Source organism: Engraulis encrasicolus, chromosome 15 (genome assembly GCF_034702125.1).
Source record: "Engraulis encrasicolus isolate BLACKSEA-1 chromosome 15, IST_EnEncr_1.0, whole genome shotgun sequence".
Classification (NCBI taxonomy): Eukaryota; Metazoa; Chordata; class Actinopteri; order Clupeiformes; family Engraulidae; genus Engraulis; species Engraulis encrasicolus.
Genome location: NC_085871.1, coordinates 8,758,927 through 8,784,419, shown reverse-complemented (window position 1 = coordinate 8,784,419; position 25,493 = coordinate 8,758,927). Strand labels below are relative to the sequence as shown.

At 44.3% G+C, this 25,493-nt stretch overlaps 1 protein-coding gene across 9 annotated transcripts in view; it reads left to right on the top strand.

Moving 5' to 3' along the window:
- Positions 1-23,762, top strand: part of cacna1c (calcium channel, voltage-dependent, L type, alpha 1C subunit) — a 361,352-nt gene extending 337,590 nt beyond the window's left edge. For all 9 annotated transcript variants that reach the window (XM_063216974.1, XM_063216969.1, XM_063216968.1 and 6 more), the window contains 7 exons: positions 2,873-3,258; positions 6,497-6,607; positions 7,001-7,119; positions 7,411-7,508; positions 10,478-10,891; positions 11,186-20,812; positions 21,406-23,762. In XM_063216974.1, coding sequence (XP_063073044.1) covers positions 2,873-3,258; positions 6,497-6,607; positions 7,001-7,119; positions 7,411-7,508; positions 10,478-10,891; positions 11,186-11,656 — 1,599 coding nt within the window. In that variant the 3' untranslated portion in view covers positions 11,657-20,812; positions 21,406-23,762. The remainder of the gene's footprint in view (positions 1-2,872; positions 3,259-6,496; positions 6,608-7,000; positions 7,120-7,410; positions 7,509-10,477; positions 10,892-11,185; positions 20,813-21,405) is intronic.
- Positions 23,763-25,493: the final 1,731 nt, after the last annotated feature.

Here is a 25,493-nt window from a genome sequence, read left to right as displayed (position 1 = left end):
TTTGAATAGGCATACTTTGGGTGGCTGTTTGGACGACTGGAACGTCAGTCTTTAGTCTGACGTGCCTTGTCAATTTGCACATGGTGCAACGAGGTGTTTTTGGTTTTGATTACCGTCCGTGGGCACAAGATGATGATCCTCAAAATGATTAATTACAAAGCGGATTCCAAAAAAGTTGGGACACTTTGTATTTTGTGAATAAAATCAAAATGCTGGCATTTTCGAAACATCTAATATGTTAATAATGTAGAGCATTATGTACAGACAACATATCAGTTGTTAAAGTCGAGCATAATTATTGTTTTGAGGTAATTATGTGATCATTTAAAATTTCACCCTTGCAACAAATCCCAAAAAAGTTGGGACAGGGCCAATAAAATGCTTTTTATATTGGATAAGACTAAACACAACACAAGGGATGAGACTGAACAGTTAAATACTTTGACTGATGGCATAATTTTATTCATTATTAGATATTTTGATATGCGAGACAAGATTTCAGCAGCTCAATTGATAGGTGTGTTCCTCAACTTGTTTACCTTTTTGTTATGCTTAATATGTGGCATATCCTGACTTCAAGAAAACAATTTTGTGACCTCTTTACTCTTATGATGGAACCACACTGTTGGAACATAGTAGAGATTGAAATTTGCCACCGTTATGGGGCAATATCTAAAGGCGGTGCTCCAAAATGTAATGCCTTGGTAGCTATGTTTGCTGTTTAAAGTCTGTATGTATCATTCAACATTCATTTTAATGCTCTACATGAGTAAGAAGACCCTAACCAAGTCACTTCTGCACCCCCTTACCATCATATATGCTGTCTTTCAGACTGACCACTAAATCAAGCTGAAGTATTCATTTTCTATATAACCTGGAGGGTGCATGACTCCATAATTTTCAAAAAGGATTAAATATTTTCCATTCTGTAATCAGAGGACAGTTTCACATGTCTACTAGGTCCATAGAATGAGCTTTTCCGCACGCAACACTGTTTAATGTCTGCTTCATGTGCATTAATCAAGTGTTGTGTTTATGGTCATTTTTTCGAGAGCTGTCATTGTTGGAGTGTCATAGTTTGCTTATTTACCACGAGTATGTCATGATCTCATAACTCGTGCAATGATTACACAGAACTCTAGATTACGGAAATAGGCCATATATGCCTGCAATTTTGATAATTCAATCTTTCTGTGTAATAGATACCGGTAAGTAATTAGTCCCTCAAAATCGTCGCTGCTTTGTGCCACAGCCTCTATGTGATGGTATTTTATTTGTGCATTCATGTCGGCAGTCAATATAGTTCCTTTTAAAATATTCTTCCTTGTGTCATTTTTAGAATTATCCAAGTATTACAACATGCATTGTCCCTGTCCCAACTTTTTTGAAATTTGTTGCATGGGTCAAATTTGAAATGATCACATAATTACCTCAAAACAATAATTCTGCTCGACTTTAACAACTAATATGTTGTCTGTACATAATGCTCTACCTTATTAACATATTAGATGTTTTGAAAATGCCAGAATTTTGATTTTATTCACAAAATACAGAGTGTCCCAACTTTTTTGGAATCCGCTTGTAATTAATTGCTTTTGTTTGGAAGTTCTTCAATATGAGAACATGCTCTGGGCAGCTGGTCATATTTTGTCACAGTTAATATGTGGAACAGTTAATGAATTTCGATTTGGACCCACGCTGATGGTAAGAAACATCAGCAAAGCATAGGCCTACCGTGTAACATGCTCAAAATGCAAAGCGAGCATCAAATGCAATATTACATTTAACCTCATAGTGGCACTTGACCTTACTACAGCCCTTCGATGGTCGATGCGCGTAAAGGAAAAGGTGCGTAAGTGGTCGGGAGAATACGCTTAGGATCGATTAACATGAGAAACACCCTGATTTTGGTCTGGCCCCACCCAAAGTGCGCAACTGGTCATATCCCGCGTAAGCCCCGCTTAATCACTGACTTGAGTCAGCTTGGAGGCGCTGTTGCACGCTTTTTTTGACTTACGCGGGTGGGAGAATTCCGCCCCCAGAATCTAAAATACTAAATAAATCAAATTAAATCAACTGAATTGAAATGTTTAATTAATTAAATTATATTAAAGCTGGCCACGGTTTTAAAATTATATCTGACTTCATATCTGACACACACACACACACACACACACACACACACACACACACACACACACACACACACACACACACACACACACACACACACACACACACACACACACACACACACACACACACACACACCTCAACTTTCTATTTTGAGTCGTAAATATCAAACGTGTTATAGCTACGATTTGCGATCTGACAGGCTTTGAACTGGCAAATTCCCCATCTTACAACATCACACACAATAAAGGAAACTTGACTTACAATCGCTGGTGACTGTCCGGTTCAGCAACCACGTGAACCAGCAGTGGACGCTGGTTGAAAACCCTGCTTATAATGGATAAATCAAAACCACCGTCTAAATGCTAAATCGCACTTCTCTCCTCCTGCCCTTCGACAGATGTCTGTGGACTGTTTTTAAAACTATATTCACAGAAGTGTAACCAAGGCCTAAAACGCACTTATCTCCTACGCCTCAACAGTGGATAAATCAGAACTCCTACTGTCTGTGTCTGAACTCGAAATCACTCTTCTGTTCTCGACAAAAACTACCTTAAGCTATTCTAGAATGCTCTTCTCTCCTCTCTTTGGCAGAGGTCGAGTGGCCTGTTCAGCAACCACGTGAACTCTTACTTCAACGCTATACACTTCTGGTTTCTACAGTGCATAAATCCAAACTTCCTACTTCCTAAGCATATCTGTGTCTGAACTCTAATATCCCTCTTCTCCCCTTCCACAGAGGTCGGGCGGCCTGTTTGGCAACCACGTGAACTACTACCACCAGGCGGACGGCCGCAACACCTTCCCGCAGTCCTTCGCCACGCAGCGGCCGCTGCACATCAGCAAGTCGGGGAGCCCGGGCGGCGGCGACGCAGAGTCCCCCTCGCACGAGAAGCTGGTGGACTCCACCACCTTCACGCCCAGCAGCTACTCCTCCTCCGGCTCCAACGCCAACATCAACAACGCCAACAACACCGCCATAGGCCCACCAGGGGCCACTACCAGTGGGCAGGAGCAGGACCCCCACAGCCCATCCATCAGCACCGTGGACGGGCACCACGCCGGCCAGCAGCCCCTCACACCCATCCTGCTGCCACGCTCCGCATGGTGCTTCCCCCCCAAGAGGTGGGTGGCTGAGTGTCTGTGTGTGTGCATGTGTGTGTGTGTGCGTTTGTGTGTGCGCGTGCGTGCGTGCGTGATTGTATTTGCATGAAAGCATAGTGTGCGTGTGTGACTAAATTTGTATGAAATCATATGTGTATACTGCATTTGTGTAAGTATGTTTTTGTGATTGTGTGTGACTGTGTGTGTGTGTGTGTGTGTGCAAGCGACTGTGTGATGCTTAGCATTCTTATCTGAGAGAGATGTGCTCCCATGAATATAGGTGTGTTCTGTGACGAAGAGACACTATGTGTGTGTGTCTATGAGAGTGTGTGTACGCAGTGACGTGTATTTGATGTGTAGATATTCTGACAAGCATAAAGTAGTGTAGGCTACTGACCATCCTATTATACTCGTCAATGACACACACACACACACACACACACACACACACACACACACACACACACACACACACACACACACACACACACACACACACACACACAGCCTAACCTTTATATCTTTGTGGGGCCCTTGTGGGGCCCTTCCTATCTTTGGGGGGGCCTTCCATTCATATTAACCCTGACAATAGCTAAAGAATGCTAAACTGTGTCCAAACCAAAACAATCCCTAACTCTAACCTGTCAGTGTGTTTTTACACTTTTACTTTTACCAGTAACAACAAAACTACCCCAGCAAAAGGGGTCAAAATATGTGGGGTCAAGGATTTGGGCCCCGTATGGAGCAAAGGCTCCAGCATGTGGGTGTGCTCCAATAGCAGTGGCCTCACAAAAGTAGATTGGTGTAGTACGTACACACACACACACACACACACACACACACACACACACACACACACACACACACACACACACACACACACACACACACACACACACACACACACACACACACACACACACACACACACACACACACACACACACACAAAGAGTAACTGCCTCTCCCCTGTCTCTCTCTGCTGCTGTTCTTCAGGACGTGTTTCTATGAGTCTTTTATGCGGTATGTTTATGTGGAGACCTACTGTAAGACTTAGGATAGACACCTACACACGGCAACACTATTCTCACGGTGTCTCTCTCTCTCTCTCTCTCTCTCTCTCTCTCTCTCTCTCTCTCTCTCTCTCTCTCTCTCTCTCTCTCTCTCTCTCTCTCTCTCTCTCTGTCTCGCTCTCACTCTCACTCGCTCTCTCTCTCTGACACTCTCACTAACCCATACAAAGGCACACATACACTCGTTTTTGCTTTAGCTGGTGTGTGAGGTAGCACATGTATTTGCTGTGATCATTCACACAAACGTGTGTGTGCGAGAGAGTACTGTATATCGGCTTATGCTCCAGTTCATTTGCTGTTAGCCATGCTGTGCTAACACACAAACACTCCTTGGTTAGTGTCTGTGTTACACACATGCTAACGTACAAAGCTATGCCTTCATCCTACAAACCCACGACACACACTTTCTCTGGCTTTTTCCGCAATTGAGTGCTAGCTTTACAGCTATGCTGCAGTCACATTACTGTGTTGTGTTGCAGTTGTGTGCGTCAACATGCGCTATGACTGTGGACACACACATACGTACACACCTCATACTGTTGTCAATGCAGTATGTGTGTCTATGTGTGAGTCTGTGTGTGCATAGCCGCATTGTGGTCAGTGCGGAACATTCTAGAATACTCTGATAAGATTCCGTTGCAGTTCTTTTCCCCTCACTGGGCCCAACAGTTCCCTGCTCTCCCCTGCTTTACGCCCAGATATCCAGCAACCGTGGTGCTACTCTAGCTCATATCTCCTGCTGTTATGCTGTAGCGCTTATTAGGCTAGCATGTACAGCTGTAGGGCTGACGATTGAGGCAGTCGGTTCATATGCAAAATAGGGAGGCGGAGCACTCGGAGGGTTACAGGCAGCCTCAAAATGAATGGCAGTGAACGAGGAGCCCGCGTATTGAAGGATAAAACTCGCTGTTTGGAACTAATAATCGTCCGGGGAAACTTTCACAGCCTGCCTCGTGAATTCAGGGAAATGACAGGAAAGTGGGATAATCATACGTACATCCAGATGACCACGAGCACTTGTACAATCCACAGTCCCCCCCTATCAGCTCAGTTTGACAGCTGTCACTCAGAACGCACCCAGCGAGCGGTGCATTCGGAGGGTACACTATTTACAGCCTTCTCGCTTCTCCCGTGCCTGCAGTTAGGGGCGCTGTCGAGACGAGAGCGCAGCCCCTTCATTCTGAATGTAGTCTGCAGTCCTCCGTTGGCGCCCCTACAGTGCAGTACCTGGCGAGTGGAACCTCTCGTAATACAACTTCTCCGAGAGCGTTGTGACAGCTGTCAAACTGAGCTGATAGGGGGGGACTGTGGATTCTACAAGTGCTCGTGGTCATCTGGATGCACGTATGCTTGTCCCACTTTTTTGGCATTTCCCTGAATTCACGAGGCAGGCTGTGAACTTTGAAGGAAGTTTCCCCGGACGATTACAAGTTCAAAACAGCGAGTTGTATCCTTCAATACGCTGGCTTCTCGTTCACTGCCATTCATTTTGAAGCTGCCTGTGACCCTCCGAGTGCTCCGCCTCCATGTTTTGCATATGAACCGACTGCCTCAATGCGCTAGTTTGGCTAGCAATTGGTGCTGCTAAATATTGTCGAGATGGACAGTGGCCTGTCAGTGCCCAACAAATTCAAATGACACAACACAACAACAAAATTCACACCATGACATGAATTATGTCCCAACAAAACACAAAATAAACCACAATTTTGGCATTTGTATTTGTTTTGCACTATCAGGCCACCATATTGATGCAATGGTAATTCAGCGAGCTCACTATGTCATCATCTGGGCCTGGGGACTTGTGTAGTCCTGAAACTTGGCTATTGAGTGTGTGTGTGTGTGCGTGCGTGTGTCTGGGCGTGTTTTGTGCCTACATGCTTCTGCTTGCTTCACTCTGTAGACCAACCAGCTGCCAGATCTCAGATCTTTGACTTTACCCTAATGTTTTCCTTGTATCTGTTTGACTTGTGTTTTTGGTGTGTGTTTTGTGTGTGTGTGTGTGTGTGTGTGTGTGTGTGTGTGTGTGTGTGTGTGTGTGTGTGTGTGTGTGTGTGTGTGTGTGTGTGTGTGTGTGTGTGTGTGTGTGTGTGTGTGTGTGTGTGTGTGTGTGTGCTTCCGTGCGTGTGCATGCATGTCTGTGTGTGTGTTTGTGTGTGTGTGCACGTGCGTGCGTGCGCATACAGCTCGGATTCCAGCGATAGTCGCTTGCCCATCATCCGAAGGGAGGAGGACTCCACTGACGAGACGTACGATGAGACAGACTACTCCGAACAGGGCATCATATCCCCTCACATGTACGCACACATCCTCTCTCTCTGTCTGTCTGTCTGTCTGTCTCTCTCTCTCTCTCTCTCTCTCTCTCTCTCTCTCTCTCTCTCTCTCTCTCTCTCTCTCTCTCTCTCTCTCTCTCTCTCCCCCTCTCTGTCTCCTTCTCTCACACACACATGTTGTTACTTTTTTCTTTCTCCATCACTCTTTCTCTCTCTCTGTCCCTTTCTCTTCTGGACTGTAACTTTCAATCTTTTTATGTGGCTCTCATCATCTCTCTCTCCTTTTTCATTCATTTTGCCTTTTTTGTCTTTATTCTTGTCGTTTGTGTGTGTGTGTGTGTGTGTGCGCGTGCGTGCGTGCGTGCGTGCGTGCGTGCGTGCGTGCGTGCGTGTGTGGGTGTGGGTGTGTGTGTTTAGGCTGGAGTGTGAGGATGAGGAGAGTAAACAGTTGGCCCCAATGGACGATGACGAAGATGCAGAGGAGAGAAGACCCTGGCAGTCACCACGAAGAGCCTTCCTCTGTCCCACCACGCTGGGTAACACACACACACACACACACACACACACACGCTCACACGCTCACTCACAGCCACATACACACAGACCCGCACAGCCACACAGCCACACAGCCACACACACACACACTCACACACACACACACACACACACACACACACACGCACGCACGCACGCACGCACGCACACACACACACATATACACACACACACACAAACATACACACACACACACACACACTATACTGTACATTCCTTCACATACAGACACGTACATGTGACACCTGCTCATGATGATTGTACTTCCTAAGGTCGAAGGTCATCGTTCCACTTAGAGTGTCTGAGGAGACACACGAGAGGAGACATCTCGCAAAAGACAGCACTACCCCTCCACCTGGTCCATCATCAGGTGAGACACACAGACGCACACACACACACACACACACACACACACACACACACACACACACACACACACACACACACACACACACACACACACACACACACACACACACACACACACACACACACACACACACCGTTTGGTTTACATAGTTTTCTCATAATGTGCATATGAAGTACCTGTGCAAAGTTCAGTGAGTGCAATGTAGAATCAATTTTGATGCGTACTTTGCGTAATGTCAGGTTGTCAGGCTCTCCTCAAACAGTCTATTCTGTTAGCCTATGTAATGGATCATTTTCTTACGCTCTGTTTTACTTTTTCCTTACCGCAAAGGAAAGAATCAATTACATGTAATGAATCGATTACCGAATAGACTTTTTGAAGAGAGCAAGTGACAACCTATGCAATACTCCAAAATTGAGTCCACATTGCACTCACTGAGACATACTCAACTTTCTCAATAACATTGGTGTCATGTTTCCAATTTCTTCGTAAAGTTGCACTGTGTAATTGTTTTTGCAAAAAAAAAACATTACTTTTTATATACTTTATATATACCACCACTTTTTAAATTTGGAGTATTTATTATGTGATTTGCATATATAAAAAGGGGGATCTTCTCCATGTCCGCCATTTTGAATTTCCAGAAACATTTGGTGATTTTTAGAGGCAGAACTTACTGTACGTTATTAATACTAGTAAATGTTAGTTTATTACTTGGTAAATATTCAGGAAAAGTTGGCAATAGACAGCACAGATTGAATGATCAGCATATAGTTTGCAATACCAACATAGTTGCAACTACCAAACAAATATTAATATGAGATGTATTTAACATATATAACCTATATATGTAAAACTTTTTTATTTTATATCATACAATCTGTATAAAAACAGAAAAGACTGCATGTAATAAAAGAGTGTATGGAATTGTTTGACCACAGGAAGAACAGTGCTCCTCTAAAGGGGAAGCTGAAATGATGTCAATGAACAATCAACGCAATTAGAGAACAACTAGGCCTAGACAACAATTATGACACCCCCTCTATCAGGGTAACTGATGATGAGGTGCGTAGAATCTTTAATAGAGTTGACCCCAAAAAATCATCTGGCCCTGATCATGTAAGAGGAAGGGTTCTTAAAGAGTGCAGTGAGCAGCTAAGCTATGTCTTTGCACATATTTTTCAAATGTCTCTGGAGACACATTATATTCCCAAGGTCTGGAAATCTTCAGTTATAGTACCAGTCCCGAAGGTACCAAAACCATGCGTTTTAAATGACTATCGCCCAGTGGCCCTTACGTCAATCATAATGAAGAGTCTTGAGAGGATTGTCTTAAAACATGTTCTGAGGGAAGTGCAGCATAGTACTGACCCTTTACAATTTGCCTATAGGGCTATGAGGAGCACAGATGATGCTCTATTGTACATGCTCCACAACATATATTGCCACTTAGACAGGCCCAAACAATATGCTCGGATTCTCTTCATAGATTTCTCGTCCGCGTTCAACACCATTAGGCCCCATCTTATGATGGAGAGGCTTTTAAACCTGGGTGTGAATTCAAACTTAATAAAATGGGTTGAGTCCTTTCTGACCGAGAGAACACAGTGTGTTCGGGTAAACAAAGCTGTGTCCTCCCCAATTTTTACTAACACTGGGGCTCCACAAGGGAGCGTAATTTCCCCTGTGCTCTTTACACTCTACACAAATGAGTGTAGAAGCAATACAACTGATCATGTCACGATTAAATTCGCAGACGATACAGCCATAGTGGGGTTAATTAAAGACAATAATGAGACCCAATACAGGGCCTGGGTGGGTCAGTTTGTAGAGTGGTGTGAGTCCAGCTGTCTTTTTCTAAATACAAGAAAGACAAAAGAACTCATTGTGGATTTTAGAACGGGGAGACACACCCATCAGAACATGGTCATACATGGGGAAGACATTGAGGTGGTGAAAAACTATAAATATCTGGGAACTGTAATAGATGACAAATTAACTTGGAGCTGTAACACCGATACTATTTACAAAAAGGGAATGCAGAGACTGTACTTCATGCGAAAGCTAAGACAATTTAAAGTGGATAGGGACATGATGCGGGTTTTTTATCATTCTTTTGTTGAAAGCATTCTATGTTTCTGTTCTGTGGCCTGGTACTTCTCCCTGTCTGTTGTTAATAAAAATAAGCTGCATAAGATAATCAACATGGCCAGCAAGATTGCTTGCCAGCCACTAAATAGCATGGCCATGACTGTTGAAGCAAGGGTGGTAAAGAAGGCAAATGCCATATGTGAGGATCTCTCCCACCCCTTACAGCAAGCATATGAGTTGTTGCCCTCAGGTAGGAGGTTTAGGATGCCCTCATTTAAGACAAACAGAGCCCGCCAATCATTTATACCTACTAGTATCTCCATCCTAAATAAGACAACTGTAAGTTAGACTGAATAGCACACTGCACTTTGGTACTGAATACTGCACTTTACTGTGTTTATGTTGGGGTTTTTTTGTCAACCTGTCTTTTTGTTCTATAGAGGGAGGGGAGGGGAGGGGGTCGTGTTTGTCTATTGTGTTCTTGTTTATTGTAATGTCTTTGTAATTGTATCAGATGCACTGAAAATGGCACAGAACAAATTTCCGAAAGGACAAATAAATAATCTATCTATCTATCTATCTATCTATCTATCTATCTATCTATCTATCTATCTATCTATCTAATCAATGAATCAATCAATCAATCAATCAATCAATCAATCAATCAATCAATCAATCAATCAATCTTTTTCTTTCTCTCTCTCTCTCTCATTCTCTCTCTCACTCACTCACTCACTCACTCACACACAAACACACACACACACACACACACACACACATACACACACACATACACACACACGCGTGTACACACACACACGTGTACACACACACACACACACACACACACACACACACACACACACACACACATCCAGGCCCTGGCAGTGGCAGGTCTGAGCCCCCTGCTGCGGCGGAGTCACTCCCCGACCCTCTTCACGCGCCTCTGCTCCACCCCGCCGGCGAGCCCCGGAGCCGCATTAGGAGTCGGCGGAGGAGGAGGAGGGGGAGGGGAGTGCGGACACGGCGGAGGAGGCGGTGTCATGCAGCAGGGGTGGCCGGGGGTACCCGCCCTGCATCTGGAGGGCAGCAGCAGCTCCTACGAGAAGCTGAACAGCAGCCTGCCCTCGGTCAACTGCGGCCCCTGGTACAGCGACTCCAACGGGAACGGCGGCGGAGGTGGTGGGTCCCGGGCGAGGCCGCCACGACCTGTCTCGCTCACAGTGCCCACCCTACTGGGCAAGGACCCCAGCGCGCTCACACACGGCAGTGCCGGCAGCCTGGTGGAGGCCGTAAGTGTCTCACTCGCACACACGCGCGCACACACACACACACACACACACAAACACACACACACACAGATAGAAAGACGCTGCCATCAGTGTTGCCAGATTGGGCGGTTTCCCACCCAATTGGGCTGCTTAGGATGGCAGTGTGCGAGAAAAAATGGATTTTGGAGAAAAACACGCCCAATTTAGTGCTTCCAGGCGGGTTTTGATAATTTTTTGGGCTGGAAATCATCAGCCTCATCTGGTAACCCTGGTTGCCATGCTGTCAACTCTTCTCCTCTTCCGCTTCGTCTGCAGGTGTTAATCTCGGAGGGCCTGGGCCGCTTCGCGCAGGACCCGTCCTTCATCGAGGTGACGAAGCAGGAGCTGGCGGACGCGTGCGACATGACCATGGAGGAGATGGAGAGCGCCGCCGACAACATCCTCAACGGCAACACGCAGCCCAGCGCCAACGGCAACCTGCTCTCCTTCATCCAGCACTCCGACCCCGACGGCGCCTCGCTCACCCCGCCCGAGAGCCCCGACGCTGGGGAGCACCAGGAGCTGCTGGGGGGTGTCTGTGGTGGCGGAGACGAAAACCTGGAGCTGGATCTGGACGAGGCGGAACTGGATCTGGACCTGGGGCTGGAGGACCTGGCAGCGTTGGGGCTGGGACTGGGGCTGACGGGAGGGGGCGCTGAGGGGGGCGTGGTGGCGGGTGCAGGGGGCAGCCAGAGGAACAGTGCCCTGCTGGAAGACGAGGACTTGGAGTGTGTGACCAGCTTGTAGGGATGGCGTGCGTGTTTGTTTGTGTGTGTGTGAGAGAGGGGGGGGGAGAGAGGAGGAAAGGAAAGGGGGAATAGAGTGAGAGAGAGAAGGAGAAAGAGAGAGAAAGACTGGCCTTTGGGGATGGAGTGTGTTTTTTTGGGTCGGCTGGGTCGGGGTTAGGCAGCTGCACAGAAGTCTGCCACCCCCAACGCCTACACGCACGCACCCCCCACACCCCCCTAAGGCACCACCCCACCTCGCAATCTTCCTTTTTTCTGATAGGCTGGACCTGACTCTGGCGCAGCCAATAGGACAAACTCTTAGTTAATAAAAATGAAGACAAATGATAACATATTTATTTTAGGGTTACTATGCCAACAAGTAAGTTAGTGGGAATGAGGACTTTCATTTTCTCTATTGTAAGTGTGTCTGCGTGAGGATGTCTACATGTGTGTGGGTGTGTGTGTGTGCGTGTGTGTGAGTGCGCATGAGTGCTCATGTGTGCGAGTATGTATGCGTGTCTCTGAAGTGCCTCACAGTTCTTACTCCCTGCAGACAATGGATGTTGAAATTGGGAAAGCAAAAAAAGAGAAAAGAAACAGAGCCTGCCCACCAATACATTGGAGGAGTGGAGACATGTGTGTGACTGTATGTGTGTGTGTGTGTGTGTGTGTGTGTGTGTGTGTGTGTGTGTGTGCATGTGCGTGTGTGTGTGCGTGTGCGTGTGTGTGTGTCAGTCTGTCTGTCAGATGTGCTGGTCACCTGGGAGCTTGTGACGTGGTTGCCATGGTAGCCTCAGGAAGCTTTGTTGTTGTTTTTTTCCCCCCGCTGCTTCCTGCTGAGCGTGCTGCCAACTCGATCCAGCAGGGGGAGCAGTGGACACAGGCACGCCACTACGGGCCCAGCAGCAGCAGCAGCAGCAGCAGCCCCACACCACTAGGGGGTGCTCCAGATACCAGTGTGCGTCTCCTATATAAAAAAGCCGGACCTCAGGAGGTGAAGAAGACTGAGGTGTGTCTAGATGGGCCCTTCACCCAGACGAATGAGCATCGACCCCACCACTGGTCACACCAACGTCAACATCACGTCACGTCACCTGACCCCACCCACCCTCTTTACGTCTCACACTCTGGCCTGCAGGGACACATCCAGGGTGGCGCCAGCCTCTCCTTTTCCATTAGCTCGGCCATCCATATATCCATCCCCCTAAACCTTAACACACACCACTTTCCTGTCTGTCATTTCTGGAGCTGTTGCACCTCTCCCCCCCACCACCACTAACCCTGTTGGCGTGTACTTCTGCCCCCTCTCTTCCTCATTCTCCACTGTGGAGAAGGTGGTTTATGGGAGAATGACACCCCCTCCCCAACACACACCTTAAACAATACCTCTGGCCCCACCTGCTTGTAAGTCCACAGCGTCTCAAGACATTTGGTCCCCTCTCCTGCCAGCGTGGGGGTTGTAGGTGGTTGTGTGAGGAGGTTATAAGTTCCTGAGCAACACCACCGATTGCCACCACCTCACCTCACCCCTCCTCCAACTCCACCCTTCTGGACTCTGAACTTTGGCTTTAGGTTGCTCTCTTGACGAAGGTTTAGTTTCCTCCGGTTAGACTCATAGGGCTTTTAATTTTTCGACTTGCTTTAAGGTAGTGATGGAGGTTTTATTTTGGTTTGGCTTTCAGTAGTTAGGGAGGTTTGCGAGGTGAAACGTGTCCCTTCTGTGGATGCCTAGAGACTCTTGTGTCAGATGCTACTTTATTTATTTATTTATTTCTCCCTGACACAAAGTAGTGCGTGTGTGCGTGCGTGTGTGTGTGTTTGTGCGTGTGTGCGAGCAAGTGAGTGAGCGAGCGAGCGTGCGTGCGTGTGTGGTTCAATCCCATGCCTCAGAGAGTTACCCAGGGTAGCAGAGGTATGCTATTACTCACACTCTAGAGAGGCAATGCTGAGCATCTCACTTACAGACTGTGTGTGTGTGTGTGTGTGTGTGTGTGTGTGTGTGTGTGTGTGTGTGTGTGTGTGTGTGTGTGTGTGTGTGTGTGTGTGTGTGTGTGTGTGTGTGTGTGTGTGTGTGTGTGTGTGTGTGTGTGTGTGTATGGGGGAAGGGGGGAGATGCGATACAGTGGGTCTCACTGACAGGCTTGCTTCCAAGGCTTCTTGTCCTAATTGCTGCTCTGGTGTTCCCGATTGTCATTGAGAATAATGGACTACTGATACTATAATGTTTTGTTTTTGTTTGTTTTTGTTTTTTTAATCATTTATGGGATCCTTATGCTAATTTTCAACCTTCTAGTGTTTTATTACGTATTGCTTAACTAGGTCACAGCCTGGCAGATCTCTAATGTTATGGGGGGTATTTCAAGAATCTGGTTCAGTTGAAAACCAGGTTAGGTTAGCCTGGAGGAAGTGGTAAATCAGCTAATTTAAGGGCCTGGGATATTCATTTTCTTAACTAAATGAGACCTGCAGGCTATCTATCTCTTAGCAGGTTTACAACTTTCTGTAGGTTGCATTAACCAAGTCTATCTCTTAACAATGTTCGTGGAGTACCCCCCGAGTGTGCGCTGTGGCTACCCCCTAATGAGGAAGATGCTAAACCACTCCCACGTTGTCAAGGTGACACACTACGTAAACGCGGCACACTCATGTTGAGGCGTTGCCAAGGTAGCGCCACACCCATCCTGCCATAGCTTCGCCCCCAAGACATCCACAAGAAAACAATGCATTCTGGGGTTGAAAAGGAAGAAGAAGGGTTTCCGGGGCAACAGCTTATTCAAAGAACATTCTTCAGGGATGCGAAGCGGGGCAGGGTGCAACCACTCAGCCGGAAAGGGTGGGCGGGCTTTGTTCAGAAGAGTGCTTCATTTATGAGACACTTTCTAATGTAGTTCACAGGGCTAACAACATCATTCTCACAAAGCATGTCATTACTATTATGATTATGATTATTATTATTATTATTATGAATCTCTCTGTTCATATGGGGTTGCCAGGTTGTGTTGCCCAGCCCCTGTATGCGTTCAACAACCCTGCCATGTTCCACTACCACAGCCTCACGAAGACGTAACAGTCAATTATGCAAATACGGTGTTCCAGTGTTCAACGCGCCATGCTGCTGCGTCGACACAGCCACATGGCGTGATGATGTGTGTTATAGGGATGAAGACAGTACAGTACCCGTTTGTCCGTACAGCGCACCAGATGTTAAGTCACCTACAAATTGTGTTTCATTTTTCACAAATTTGTCAGCTGATCGGCAGGTGAGGTAGTGTTGGTTCACCTGTTTGAGAACACTGGACAGGACAGCAGGGCAGTTCCACAGGACTGCTTCGTATTCCATGTTCCACGTTCCGTCGACAGCTGTTTTGTGCCCAGGGCTAGCTGACATACACGTTCAGTTAGGTGTTTATTGGTGACATTATCACAAATGATCCCCTGTGTCATACACACACATTCACACACACACACACACATACCCACACCTACACACACACACCTATACATACTCCCATTGTCCATGATCTGTTTGCTTCTGAAGGGTCTCACTGTTTGTTTAGAAGTCCAATAAAGAGTCTTCTCTGTCATGTGCAAGTGTTTGGCTACAAAGCCCTGTGTTCTTGCTCTGGCTTCAGTCCAGTGCCCACTTAGGGACTTCGCTGGTTTACACGCTCTCCAAAGGGGTTGTGTGCATGTGTGTGCGTGCATGTGTACGTATGAGTGTGTGTGTGTGTTTGTGTGGGTGCGTGTGTGTCTATACGTGTGTTTGTGTGTGTGTGTGTGTGTGTGTGTGTGTGTGTGGGTGCGTGTGTGTCTGTATATGTGTATGTCTGTGTCTGTGTGTGTACATGTGAAGGTTTCCATTGTGTTGTCCCTCCACTCTCCAAAAGCAAGAGTGTCGGCCATGTAGCTTGTGCTGCTCCTGTGTGCGCCCCAACCCCCCACCCCACTTCAGTTTTTACTTCACACTTATGCTGTTTATTTGCCATTTGCCTGTGGCACAAGTGTGTGTGATGAGTATGTTTCTTTGCGCAGGCACGTGTGTAAGAATAACCTGAAATCATTGTGTGTGTGTGTGTGTGTGTGTGTGTGTGTGTGTGTGTGTGTGTGTGTGTGTGTGTGTGTGTGTGTGTGTGTGTGTGTGTGTGTGTGTGTGTGTGTGTGTGTGTGTGTGTATTTAGCACATGCAGGGTTTCCTTTGTGAGTGAGTGGATGCATAGCCGCATACCACAAGATATGCAAAAACAATGCAATAACAACTCTGACTGTAAACAGAATCATGAAGAATTATAGCTGTTCAAATATTCTTAAAAAGAGAAAAAGTACCAGAGATAATATATTCAGAAGTATTAGTATTGTAATTGTTATACTTGAATTCAGGTGCATTCAGTATTTAAAGTATGTATCATTGTGCCAGGCCATATAGAGACAAATAGTCCCACCGCCTTTCACCTCACTTTCTGATTTCAGAAGTATTTTTTCCTTTTTTTTCTTTGACATTTTGAACATATTTTTCTAGAATTCTAAGCCTTTTTCTTTTCTTTCTTTCTGTTTCTTTTTTTTGTCTAACCAGCGATGGCAAAGTGATTTTATTCTGAGTGGGGGAAAAAAACCTGAGGATACACGAAAACAAGTTTAACATTTGTTTTGTTTGGGGTTTTTTTTGTTTTTTTGCTGGCATATTTTCTTGACATCATTTATTTATTTTATACTGTAGTTAATGAGAAAGATGGTAAAAGACTTAACATCAACTGGTAAGAATGCATTTTACATAATGCCAAAGGACAAAATGAATGGGGGAAAAATGACTTCCTAAACCAGAAATGGACGGCAAAAGGGGTGGGGTTCTTCATCTCTATATCAGCTCTCTTGTTCAAGACCACTAGTTCTCTCTATTCTGATTTATAGTTGTACATGCTTGCATGGATTCATTTGACCACCTCAGTGAGCCAAGTTTTGATGTTCTGTTTTGTTTTGATTTCTCTCTTCCTTTTGTTCTTTCGTTCTATCTTTCTTTCTTCTCTTCTTCCTTTCTTTAGTTGATTTCTCCAGACGAGGGAGGAAAATGTGTAATGAGATTGAGGATAGTTGTTTTATTTTTTTAATCAAAGTTGTAAATAATAATCAAGATCTATAAGTATTGCAGTTGTCAGGCTGAAGGAGAGGGCAGACGGTGTTGGAATGATTTTGCATATCTTGCGCACATTCAGCTCCTGAAGGCAGCACGCTTCGTTCAAAAAACATATCTGATGGATCAGATATTTTCTGTTTTGAATTGTGACCCCTCAAGGTTGCTTTCTTTATTTCTTTCTTTCTTTTTTATCAATCGTTTTCCCTTTTTGCTTATTTTCCTAGAACAGATGGGTTATACTGAGCAACAGACTTTATATGTATTGTTAGTGAAAAATGGACCAACAGTTCTCTCAGATTTACACCACACACGCATACACACACAACCTACAATACACATGCACACACTTACCGTCGGTGATCATTGTTTGATTGTGGATTGAGTCACTCTGTTGAGCTTTACTGCCTTGGTGTGTGTTTGCTTTTTTAAAGGAGGCAGTAGCCTATGGCTCTGTTGCCATGCATTTTATGGCTGCTAACCATGATGACTTTGCTTCTTGAGTTTAATGAAGACATTTGGCTGGACTTCTTTGAAACTGGCACATCACTCACATTAGGTGTGTGTGCGAGAATTAGTCACACATTACTCACACTCACTAGGCTGTGGGTGAGAATTTGTGTTGTTTTCATGGACATGTGTCTGGTGTGCCGGTTAGCTCGGGAGCAGTGCACTTTGGGATACCTTGTGAGGTTTAGTGCAGGTGTAGAGCATTCTGGGTATCGGACGGCTTGTGTGTCTCCGGACGAGTTGTGTCGGCAATCTGGTTTTAGCTCCGCCCAGTCGATCATCAATTTAAGATCACAGGCATGCCCCAAAAATTGAAGCGGTCCACTGACTCGGTGCCTGCATATTTTTTTATACCGCACACGTATATATAAATGAAATCTATATATCCCTATATAAGTCTAGGATGGTTAATGAATGTCAGACTTAAGATGCGCCTTTAGAATGTGTATAGTGTTTTTGTACAGATAGCAGTTCATGTGTTCTCTGTCTCTAGGGCTCCTGAAGAAACGATGTGCCATAAGTAACACTCCTCTTCCAACAGCGGCCCCTGGTGGCCGACACTGGCCAGTTTGCATGGATGGATTGAGGAAGACGATTTACCAAGCAGACCCGGTGATGAGCGGGAGCTGTTTTTCTTTTTTAAAAGGAGGTTTTCGGGTAAAATATACTCAACTAAACTATACTCAACTGTGGTGGAGAGAGGGTGTTTCGAATAGGTGCTGCAGTGGGCACTGTCTCGATCTTGTCTGAGGAAGAGGATGGCAGACGTTAGAGGGTAGGTAGCTGTTGACACAAGTGTTCATGTAGGCATGGTGAAGGTTTTTGTCACTCCTTGTATTGCTTATATACTAAGGCCAGGGGCAGAGCTATAATAGGAGCGAGCAGGGCATTTGCCCCTGGGCCCTCCCATATTGGTGGCGGGGGGCCTATTATTACTTTGTCAGGCCCTATCAGTGTTTTGTACAATTGTTCCACCTCTGACTAATAACCCCCAAGCTGCTGACTAGCCTGCCCCAAACACAAAACACAAGCACCAAATCTGCCCCAACATACTCTATGTATGTACGTAGTAGCCTGCAAGTGGACACGAGCAGCAAAAGGTCTTATGTCTGCTTTCTGTCTGAGTCTCTCTCCTAGCTAGTGGGAATGTGAACAGAATGCCTTGTTAGCCGAGGGAAGCCTAGGTATGATCTTTTTTCATGTGACGTCAGACATCTTTGATTCAATGCATTTGAAGCAGTACAAGTAGCATCTAGTGCCATAGACATTCAATTTAAACCCCTCTATTTTCTATGGAGACCGGCATTCGTTTTTCTTGCTTCACTTCAAAATACGACTTGTTTGATGGAATTGCGGGGGAAAAAGACTAACAGCATGTTAGCACCACACACTCAGCGCATCAGGAGTGTGATCCAATAGGCTTTACTTCTAGATTGATCAGGATTAGGTGGTAGTAAAGAGATAGAGAGATATTTTAATGGAAAGTATTTTGATGTAGATTTTATTTTTGTCCATGTTTGCATCGCTTCCTCAAGCTAAGCTTTACAGAGTATTTGACCTGAAAGCGGGACAGGAGGGTATAAGAAAGGACAGCATAATAATCTATATTTTATAATGATATTGTTATACATGCAGATATATGACTATATAAATATAAAATTATATCAATATGTCTCTGGGGGGGAATGGTAGCTTAAAGGTCAATCAATGTTAGCAGTCTGATTTTTGCCCCGTACACAAGCGGTTGATGCTGGTAAGATGTGACTTTTTTTAGATTATTTATGCAAGCATAATTTCTGCATGCAGTATTATGCCCCTATTTCTGCATTATGTGAATGTTCCCAAACTGGACCCCGTTTATCAAAAGCATTGTTGCCAACCAGTTAGGAAATTAGTAGGATGCTAATGGGAAACTGCATTGCAAACAAGTGAGCTGCTAACTTAATTAGCAACAATGCTGTCAAGAATTGCACCCCTGCCTGGTCCAGCTTGCCATAGCTTATGTGAGCCTAGCATTTTTCCTTTAGCCTCTCTTAGCTGGACTGACCAGATTTAACTGGGTGCAAAACAAAAATGGGAATTAGTCCTGACTAGCACACTGAACATTGTAATCACATACAGTAGGCTTATATTGTTAATTATTATTGTAAATATTGTTATATTGATAACCTTTCATGACTTAAATACAATAATGTTAAGTGTCATGTATTAATTCTGTTTGGTTGTCCAATGAAATGGACAAGCAAATTGGATTTTTTTTTAACTGACCACTACAGCCAAATTTGGACTCTCCCCGACAAATCAAGACGTGGTCATGCTAGTTTTATCCCATATTAGCCTCCCTTATTTTAGTCTCTGCTAGCTCGCACTAGGCTAGCTCATCCTGTTTTGGTCAAACATAGCCTCCACTACCATAGCCCACGTGCTAACATATAGGCCACAGTCAAATTGAAAGGCGGCAGCTCGATGACTCCCTCCCTACATAATCAGTTGTCTGATCAGCTATGACTTTCGTCGTGAGGGTATTTGCAAAGGCATTCATATAAATGGCCCTAACCAGAGCGCTGTCCTGCGACGTCAGTACGTATTTGACGTTATGGCGATGGCTGGAGTTACTTTCTTCACGTTAGCGCTTAGCTTACGTAGGCTAGTTGACTAGTGTAAGAGACAAACAGACGGTGAAATCGTAAAATAGGCTATAAATAGATCTAGCAACATCACATTTCGATACTACAATGTTGATTTCTTGCTTCATTGTTTACATCTAAGTAATTAAGTGTCAGACTAAAGACATTTTGGGTAGTTGGCAATAGAAAGTAAGCATCTGCCCTATAATATGTCTGTCACGGCAACAATTTCAGGAAACTGCCAAAGGAGGAAATAATTCAATTAATTCATTCTTTTTTATTTGGAATGACACTTGATGACTCTAGTTAGTTAGGCAACTGGAAGGACAGCAATTTTTCCCATTTCAACTGTGGCGATAGTTCGCAGCAGGTGAAGTTAGCATTCTTTTTCTTAGCTGCTTCCTGCCTATCTTATCTTATCTTACCATGTTTTAGCTATCTGCCTGCATGTAGGTTTGTGCTACTCTGTGAAGTGACATATGCAGGAACTACGTTGGCAGTACAGTTTATGCAAGTGTTTTGGCAATCTGATTTGCTTGCTTGCCTGACCATAGGCCTTGATTGTCAGATTACGGTGATCCCCAACCCCACCACACACAGACGCACACATACACATGGACATATATTGAAGTGTAGCATTTGAGAGTTGAGCCTTCTGTTTATGACTGTTAATTTACAATGATGAATTAAGTCGAACTACTGAAGTGATTCCCATGTTATTATTGTTGTTGTTCTTGTTCACAAATAAGTTGCAAAGTTATGAGTAATGCAATAATGACATATTTCCAGAATGCATCATTAGTGCCATTAAGAGTGCCACTAAGCACAGGAAGTACTACAATACCATTCTCCATCCTGCTATGGTGCAAAGTTAGTGCTACACGTTCACCCTTCGCAGTGCCACTGAGCACAGGTACTCAGAGGTGGAAGAAGTACTGAAGTTGTGTACTTAAGTAAAAGTAGAAGTACCCTGCGAAAAAATTACTCAAGTGAAAGTAAAAGTTGTTTCCCAAAAACGTACTTAAGTAAAAGTCCTAAGTACTAACTTTTAAATGTACTTTTCAGTACAAAAGTACAAGTAGGCCTACTCACGCAATGGCTGTCTTTCTCCATGTCTACCTACTTGATCCAATAGGAAAAAGTGTCTGCAACGGTTTTCGGTTCTATTTGAACATGACTATGGAGTCCTGTTAATGTTTTTAAAAGTATATTTTCTGTCTGGGTGTCAATTTGGAAGAGGGGCTTGGTCCCGCCTCCCTGCCCGCAGCTGAGGCTACTGAAATATCCACGAAACACAACAGGAAAACCTAGGATAAATGTAACTAGTAACAAAGTCTTCTCCTAGAAATGTAAGGAGTAGAAAGTACAAGTAATAATCAAAAAATGTAATTGAGTAAAAGTAAAAGTCTGCATTTTTATTTTTACTCAAGTAAGTACAAATTCCAGAAAAAACTACTTAAGTACAGTAACGAAGTAAAAATACTTAGTTACGTTCCACCTCTGCAGGTAGTACTACAAGAGCATTCTCCGCAGTGCTTTCATGCACAGGTAGTGGTACAACGGGGGTATTCCTCAAAATTGGTTCAATAGTAAACCAGGTGAAGTTACATAAATCATGTAATAGAAGAGCCTGTAGTCCTCTGTTTATTTGCTGAATGTTGCCTACAGGCTACCTATTAGCAGATTTACCACTTCCTGTTAGGTAACTTAGCATGGTTTATCTCTTAACTATGTTCTTGGAATAACCCCTGATCACCCTCATCAGTGTTATCGGTGGGCATGGGAACCCAGTGCCCTGCACAGGACTGGTAATCTGACATAGAGGGCATTTGTCTGGTGCCCAGATGTTTATGCTGTTGTTTTTTTGTTTGTTTGTTTCTGTTTTTCTTAGGCACTGGCCCACAGTTTAGAGGGTGTGGCCCATTGGTCCATTTTCATTATAGACAGTCTACTGAGTCAAGCAGAATATAGTACAAAAAACGGCTTGTACTGTATGTGTGAGGAGTCAGTTAAAGCTAAAAATTCCAGTGTTATTTTTTATCCCAGTCCAGCCCTGGGCATAGCCTCCCATCTCTCCCACCTTTAATACCTCAGTAGCTACAGTATGGACTCAGTGGCAGGAGAGTTTCGCCGTCCTATGTCAGAGGGATGAACCAGACATGAGTAGTTTTGCTCAGACAGACATGGAGTTGTGTTTTTGCGTAAAAGTCGATTGTGCGCTTTATTTCGGTATCTGCCAGTGTGTGGCTGATGGATGGTGATAACTTGAAAGAGCAGGGCAGTGGAAGTCAGACTGTCATTCATAGGCATGAACACTAGATACCGTATTGACCACTCCCTTGTATTGGAACGAATAGCTGTCAAATCACCGCCATGTTCAGCCGTAATTTTGCTGCCATCAATTGGTGACAAGGTAATACGCACCTTACCCTATAGGTAGCCAACATCTATGAGAAATATCATTATACCTGACTAAGATGGCGGTGCCCAGTGTTGGGCCACGCCAAAATGCTGAACACGCCATCTAGTCTTCATATCTATGATTCTCATTGGTCACCAGTTTACACTTCCTTTTTCTCCTGTCTGGACTGCCTGTTTCCTCTTAAGACTTCCTGAATCTGGGAGCGTCCTGGCCTCCTGGTGTTGGTGTGCAGAGTTGTGGATATCCTTTGTGGTTTTGGTGCCGTCCTGTTTCAGGTTTTCAGGGGTCGGCGGGCAAGTAATTGAGTAGAGAATTTGCTTTAGGCCATCTCTGATGCGGTCAGAGTTACGTACCTTACATGTATGCTTTGATATGGTTCTGCTGTAGGTTGAGCACGGATCTGGGCGTGTCACGGTTCTAAGACGGTGGTTTTCTGGTTGGAACGTCCGTTGTTTGCAATGTGGTTCTGTTGGTTGGAATGTGGTTCTGTCGGTTAGAATGTGGTTCTGCGCTGCGCCCTTTCTCTGACTGCATGGAGTACTTTTAGTTGTCTTGCTAACTCCATCTCACTGTCACTACAGTTCCATAATGAGACACTTATACACACTTTACACAATTGACACAAATACCTAGTACTCACACACACACACGTGCACACACACATACCCACACACTACATATACATTTGAGATATGAAGGGAACATTTGACATATGTCTTTCAGTGAGTTATCCTCTTCCCTTGCTTTGAGGAAGAACCCAAGTTTCCGGTGGGTTGTGTGATGTGTCCAAAGACAGGCGGTGTAGGCAAGACATCTGCCCCAGGGACCGATGTGCACACTGACGCTCACTCAAGCTGTAGCTTTGTAGGCAAACCCTTCAGAGATTAATGATCATGACAAGCTCAGTCACTGACCCAACAATCCCCCCCCCCCCCCCCTGACCTCTTGACCTTTTGACCTTGAGCTCTTCACATGGTCTCACACTCTTCTCATAGGCGCCTCTGCATAACGTGCACAGGAGTTTTCCAAACACAGTCTGGGGAAGGGGTGGGGGGGTGGTGGGGGGCGCGGTTAGTTTGTTTTCATTCTTTCATTAAGATTTTAAAAAGGGAAAGAAAATACTATAAAGGAATCAAAGTATTCAATCACTTTTCTACTCCTCTTTTCAAAAAACAGTGAAATGGTAAAAAAAAATCTAAAGAAAAAGTTGAATTTGTAAATACTTGGTGTACAGTCCGGGTCTGTACTCGTAAGTCTGTCCTTGGCGACAGAGTCTGTCTTGCTTCTAACGCACGCTACCAATACATTAAAAAGAAAAAAAAACTCTATTTAGGCTGTATGGTCCTTGAAAGCAAGTTTTAAACTTAATCTATGATGTATATTCCTGTAACATTGCATTTTTATCTGAGGAATGATGTTATTAAAAAATATTGCAAATAAATTGAATTTCCTAGAGTCTGTTTGTGTTCGTCAGCTGTCTTTCTGTCTTCAAAGCCTTGGTATTAGGTTGGATATTGTGGTTACTGAAAATATGACACGGCAACATCTCTGAAAAGGGACTCATTTCCACCAAGACGCTTTGTCATCACATCAAGGAGGTGTAATGAAGACCATCTTCAGTCTAATCTCAAGTTTGACTAAATATGAAGTCACTGTACTTTGCCTTTGTAAGGCAGTATAGGCTCAGCATAGGACTCAAGCCAGATTCACCTTAGGGTGATAGTCTCTTGCATGACAAATGCATGTTAGGCTGCCACTGTATTCCAATGTGGTCACTTGTCTGTGACATAGTATGATGTCATTATAGAACTGTATGACGTGTCAATGGAGATTATTCTTAAGCCTCACCTGAGTATAAAGATACTCAGTTAGCAGCAGGACGCTGAAGAGGTCAGTTGGATTCTTGTTTGCTCCTGGATATTCACACAAGGCTCACATAGTGTGGAACTCAGATGGACAGAAAAACGAATCAAGGTGCCGGATAATCATCATGCCGTAAGTACATGAAAATCAACACAGCATTTATAGCTCAACTGGAACATGAGGACACAAGACTGAATGACTTTTCAAATGTGACACAATAGGACTTACTTGCACAACCTAAATAATGGACCGGTATATTTCTGATGGAGGGTTCGAATAGACATGGTAACTTGGCCAAAAAAATAAAATAAATTCTGCCCAGCCTGTGCACCTTTACTTACTTTGCCTTTGTAGGGCAGTGTAGTTTCTGCCCTTTGCCATTGTAGGGCAGTGTAATTACTGTTCTTTGTGTTTATAATAATAATAATAATGCATTTTATTTAAAAAGCGCCTTTCAAAACTCTCAAGGACACTGTACAGAGAGAAACAAAAATAAAACAAGACACATAAACAGAATTTTAAACAAAAATAAATAAATGAATATGATTTTTTTGAAAAATGAAATAGAATAAAATAAAATAAAATAAAACAGAGTTTAAGAGTCATAAAGAAAAGGCTATCTGAAACAGATGGATTTTTAGCCTGGATTTGAAGAGGGGCAAAGAGTCAATATTGCGGATGTCAGGGGAAGGGCATTCCACAGCTTAGGAGCAGAGCAGCTAAAAGCTCTATTCCCCATGGAATTAAGACGTTTAGTGGAATTAAGTTTAGTGGGTGGATTCCAATATGCAAACTCCCGTTCTCACCCTGTGCTTGTGGCCTCGCATTTGGCTGATGCCCCGCCTCCGTTGAGAAAACAATAACGTTTCAAACAAGAAAATGACATTAGAATTGCGCTTTTGCGAGATACTGAAAAACATTTATTTCGTCTGTGACGTCATCAAGAGGCCACAAGCATGGAAGAAGGGAGCAAGGGAGGACGGGAGTCTGCAAATTGGAATCCACCCATTGTTTTTCTTAGGCACTGGCCCACAGTTTAGAGGGTGTGGCCCATTGATCCATCTTCATTATAGACAGTGGACTGAGTCAAGCAGAATATAGTACAAAAATGGCTTGTACTGTATGTGTGAGGGGTCACCCATACGGAAATGATATAAAATTCATACACATTCCTTATGAAAAGAACGTGTTCAGACCTTGTAAGAATGTACCACTGTCTTAGTGGCAAATCCTTGTAAATCCTTGTAAAAGTACTGGTATAAAAAATATGCCATGTATGAAAGTGGCCCCTTTAGTGATTTCTCATACA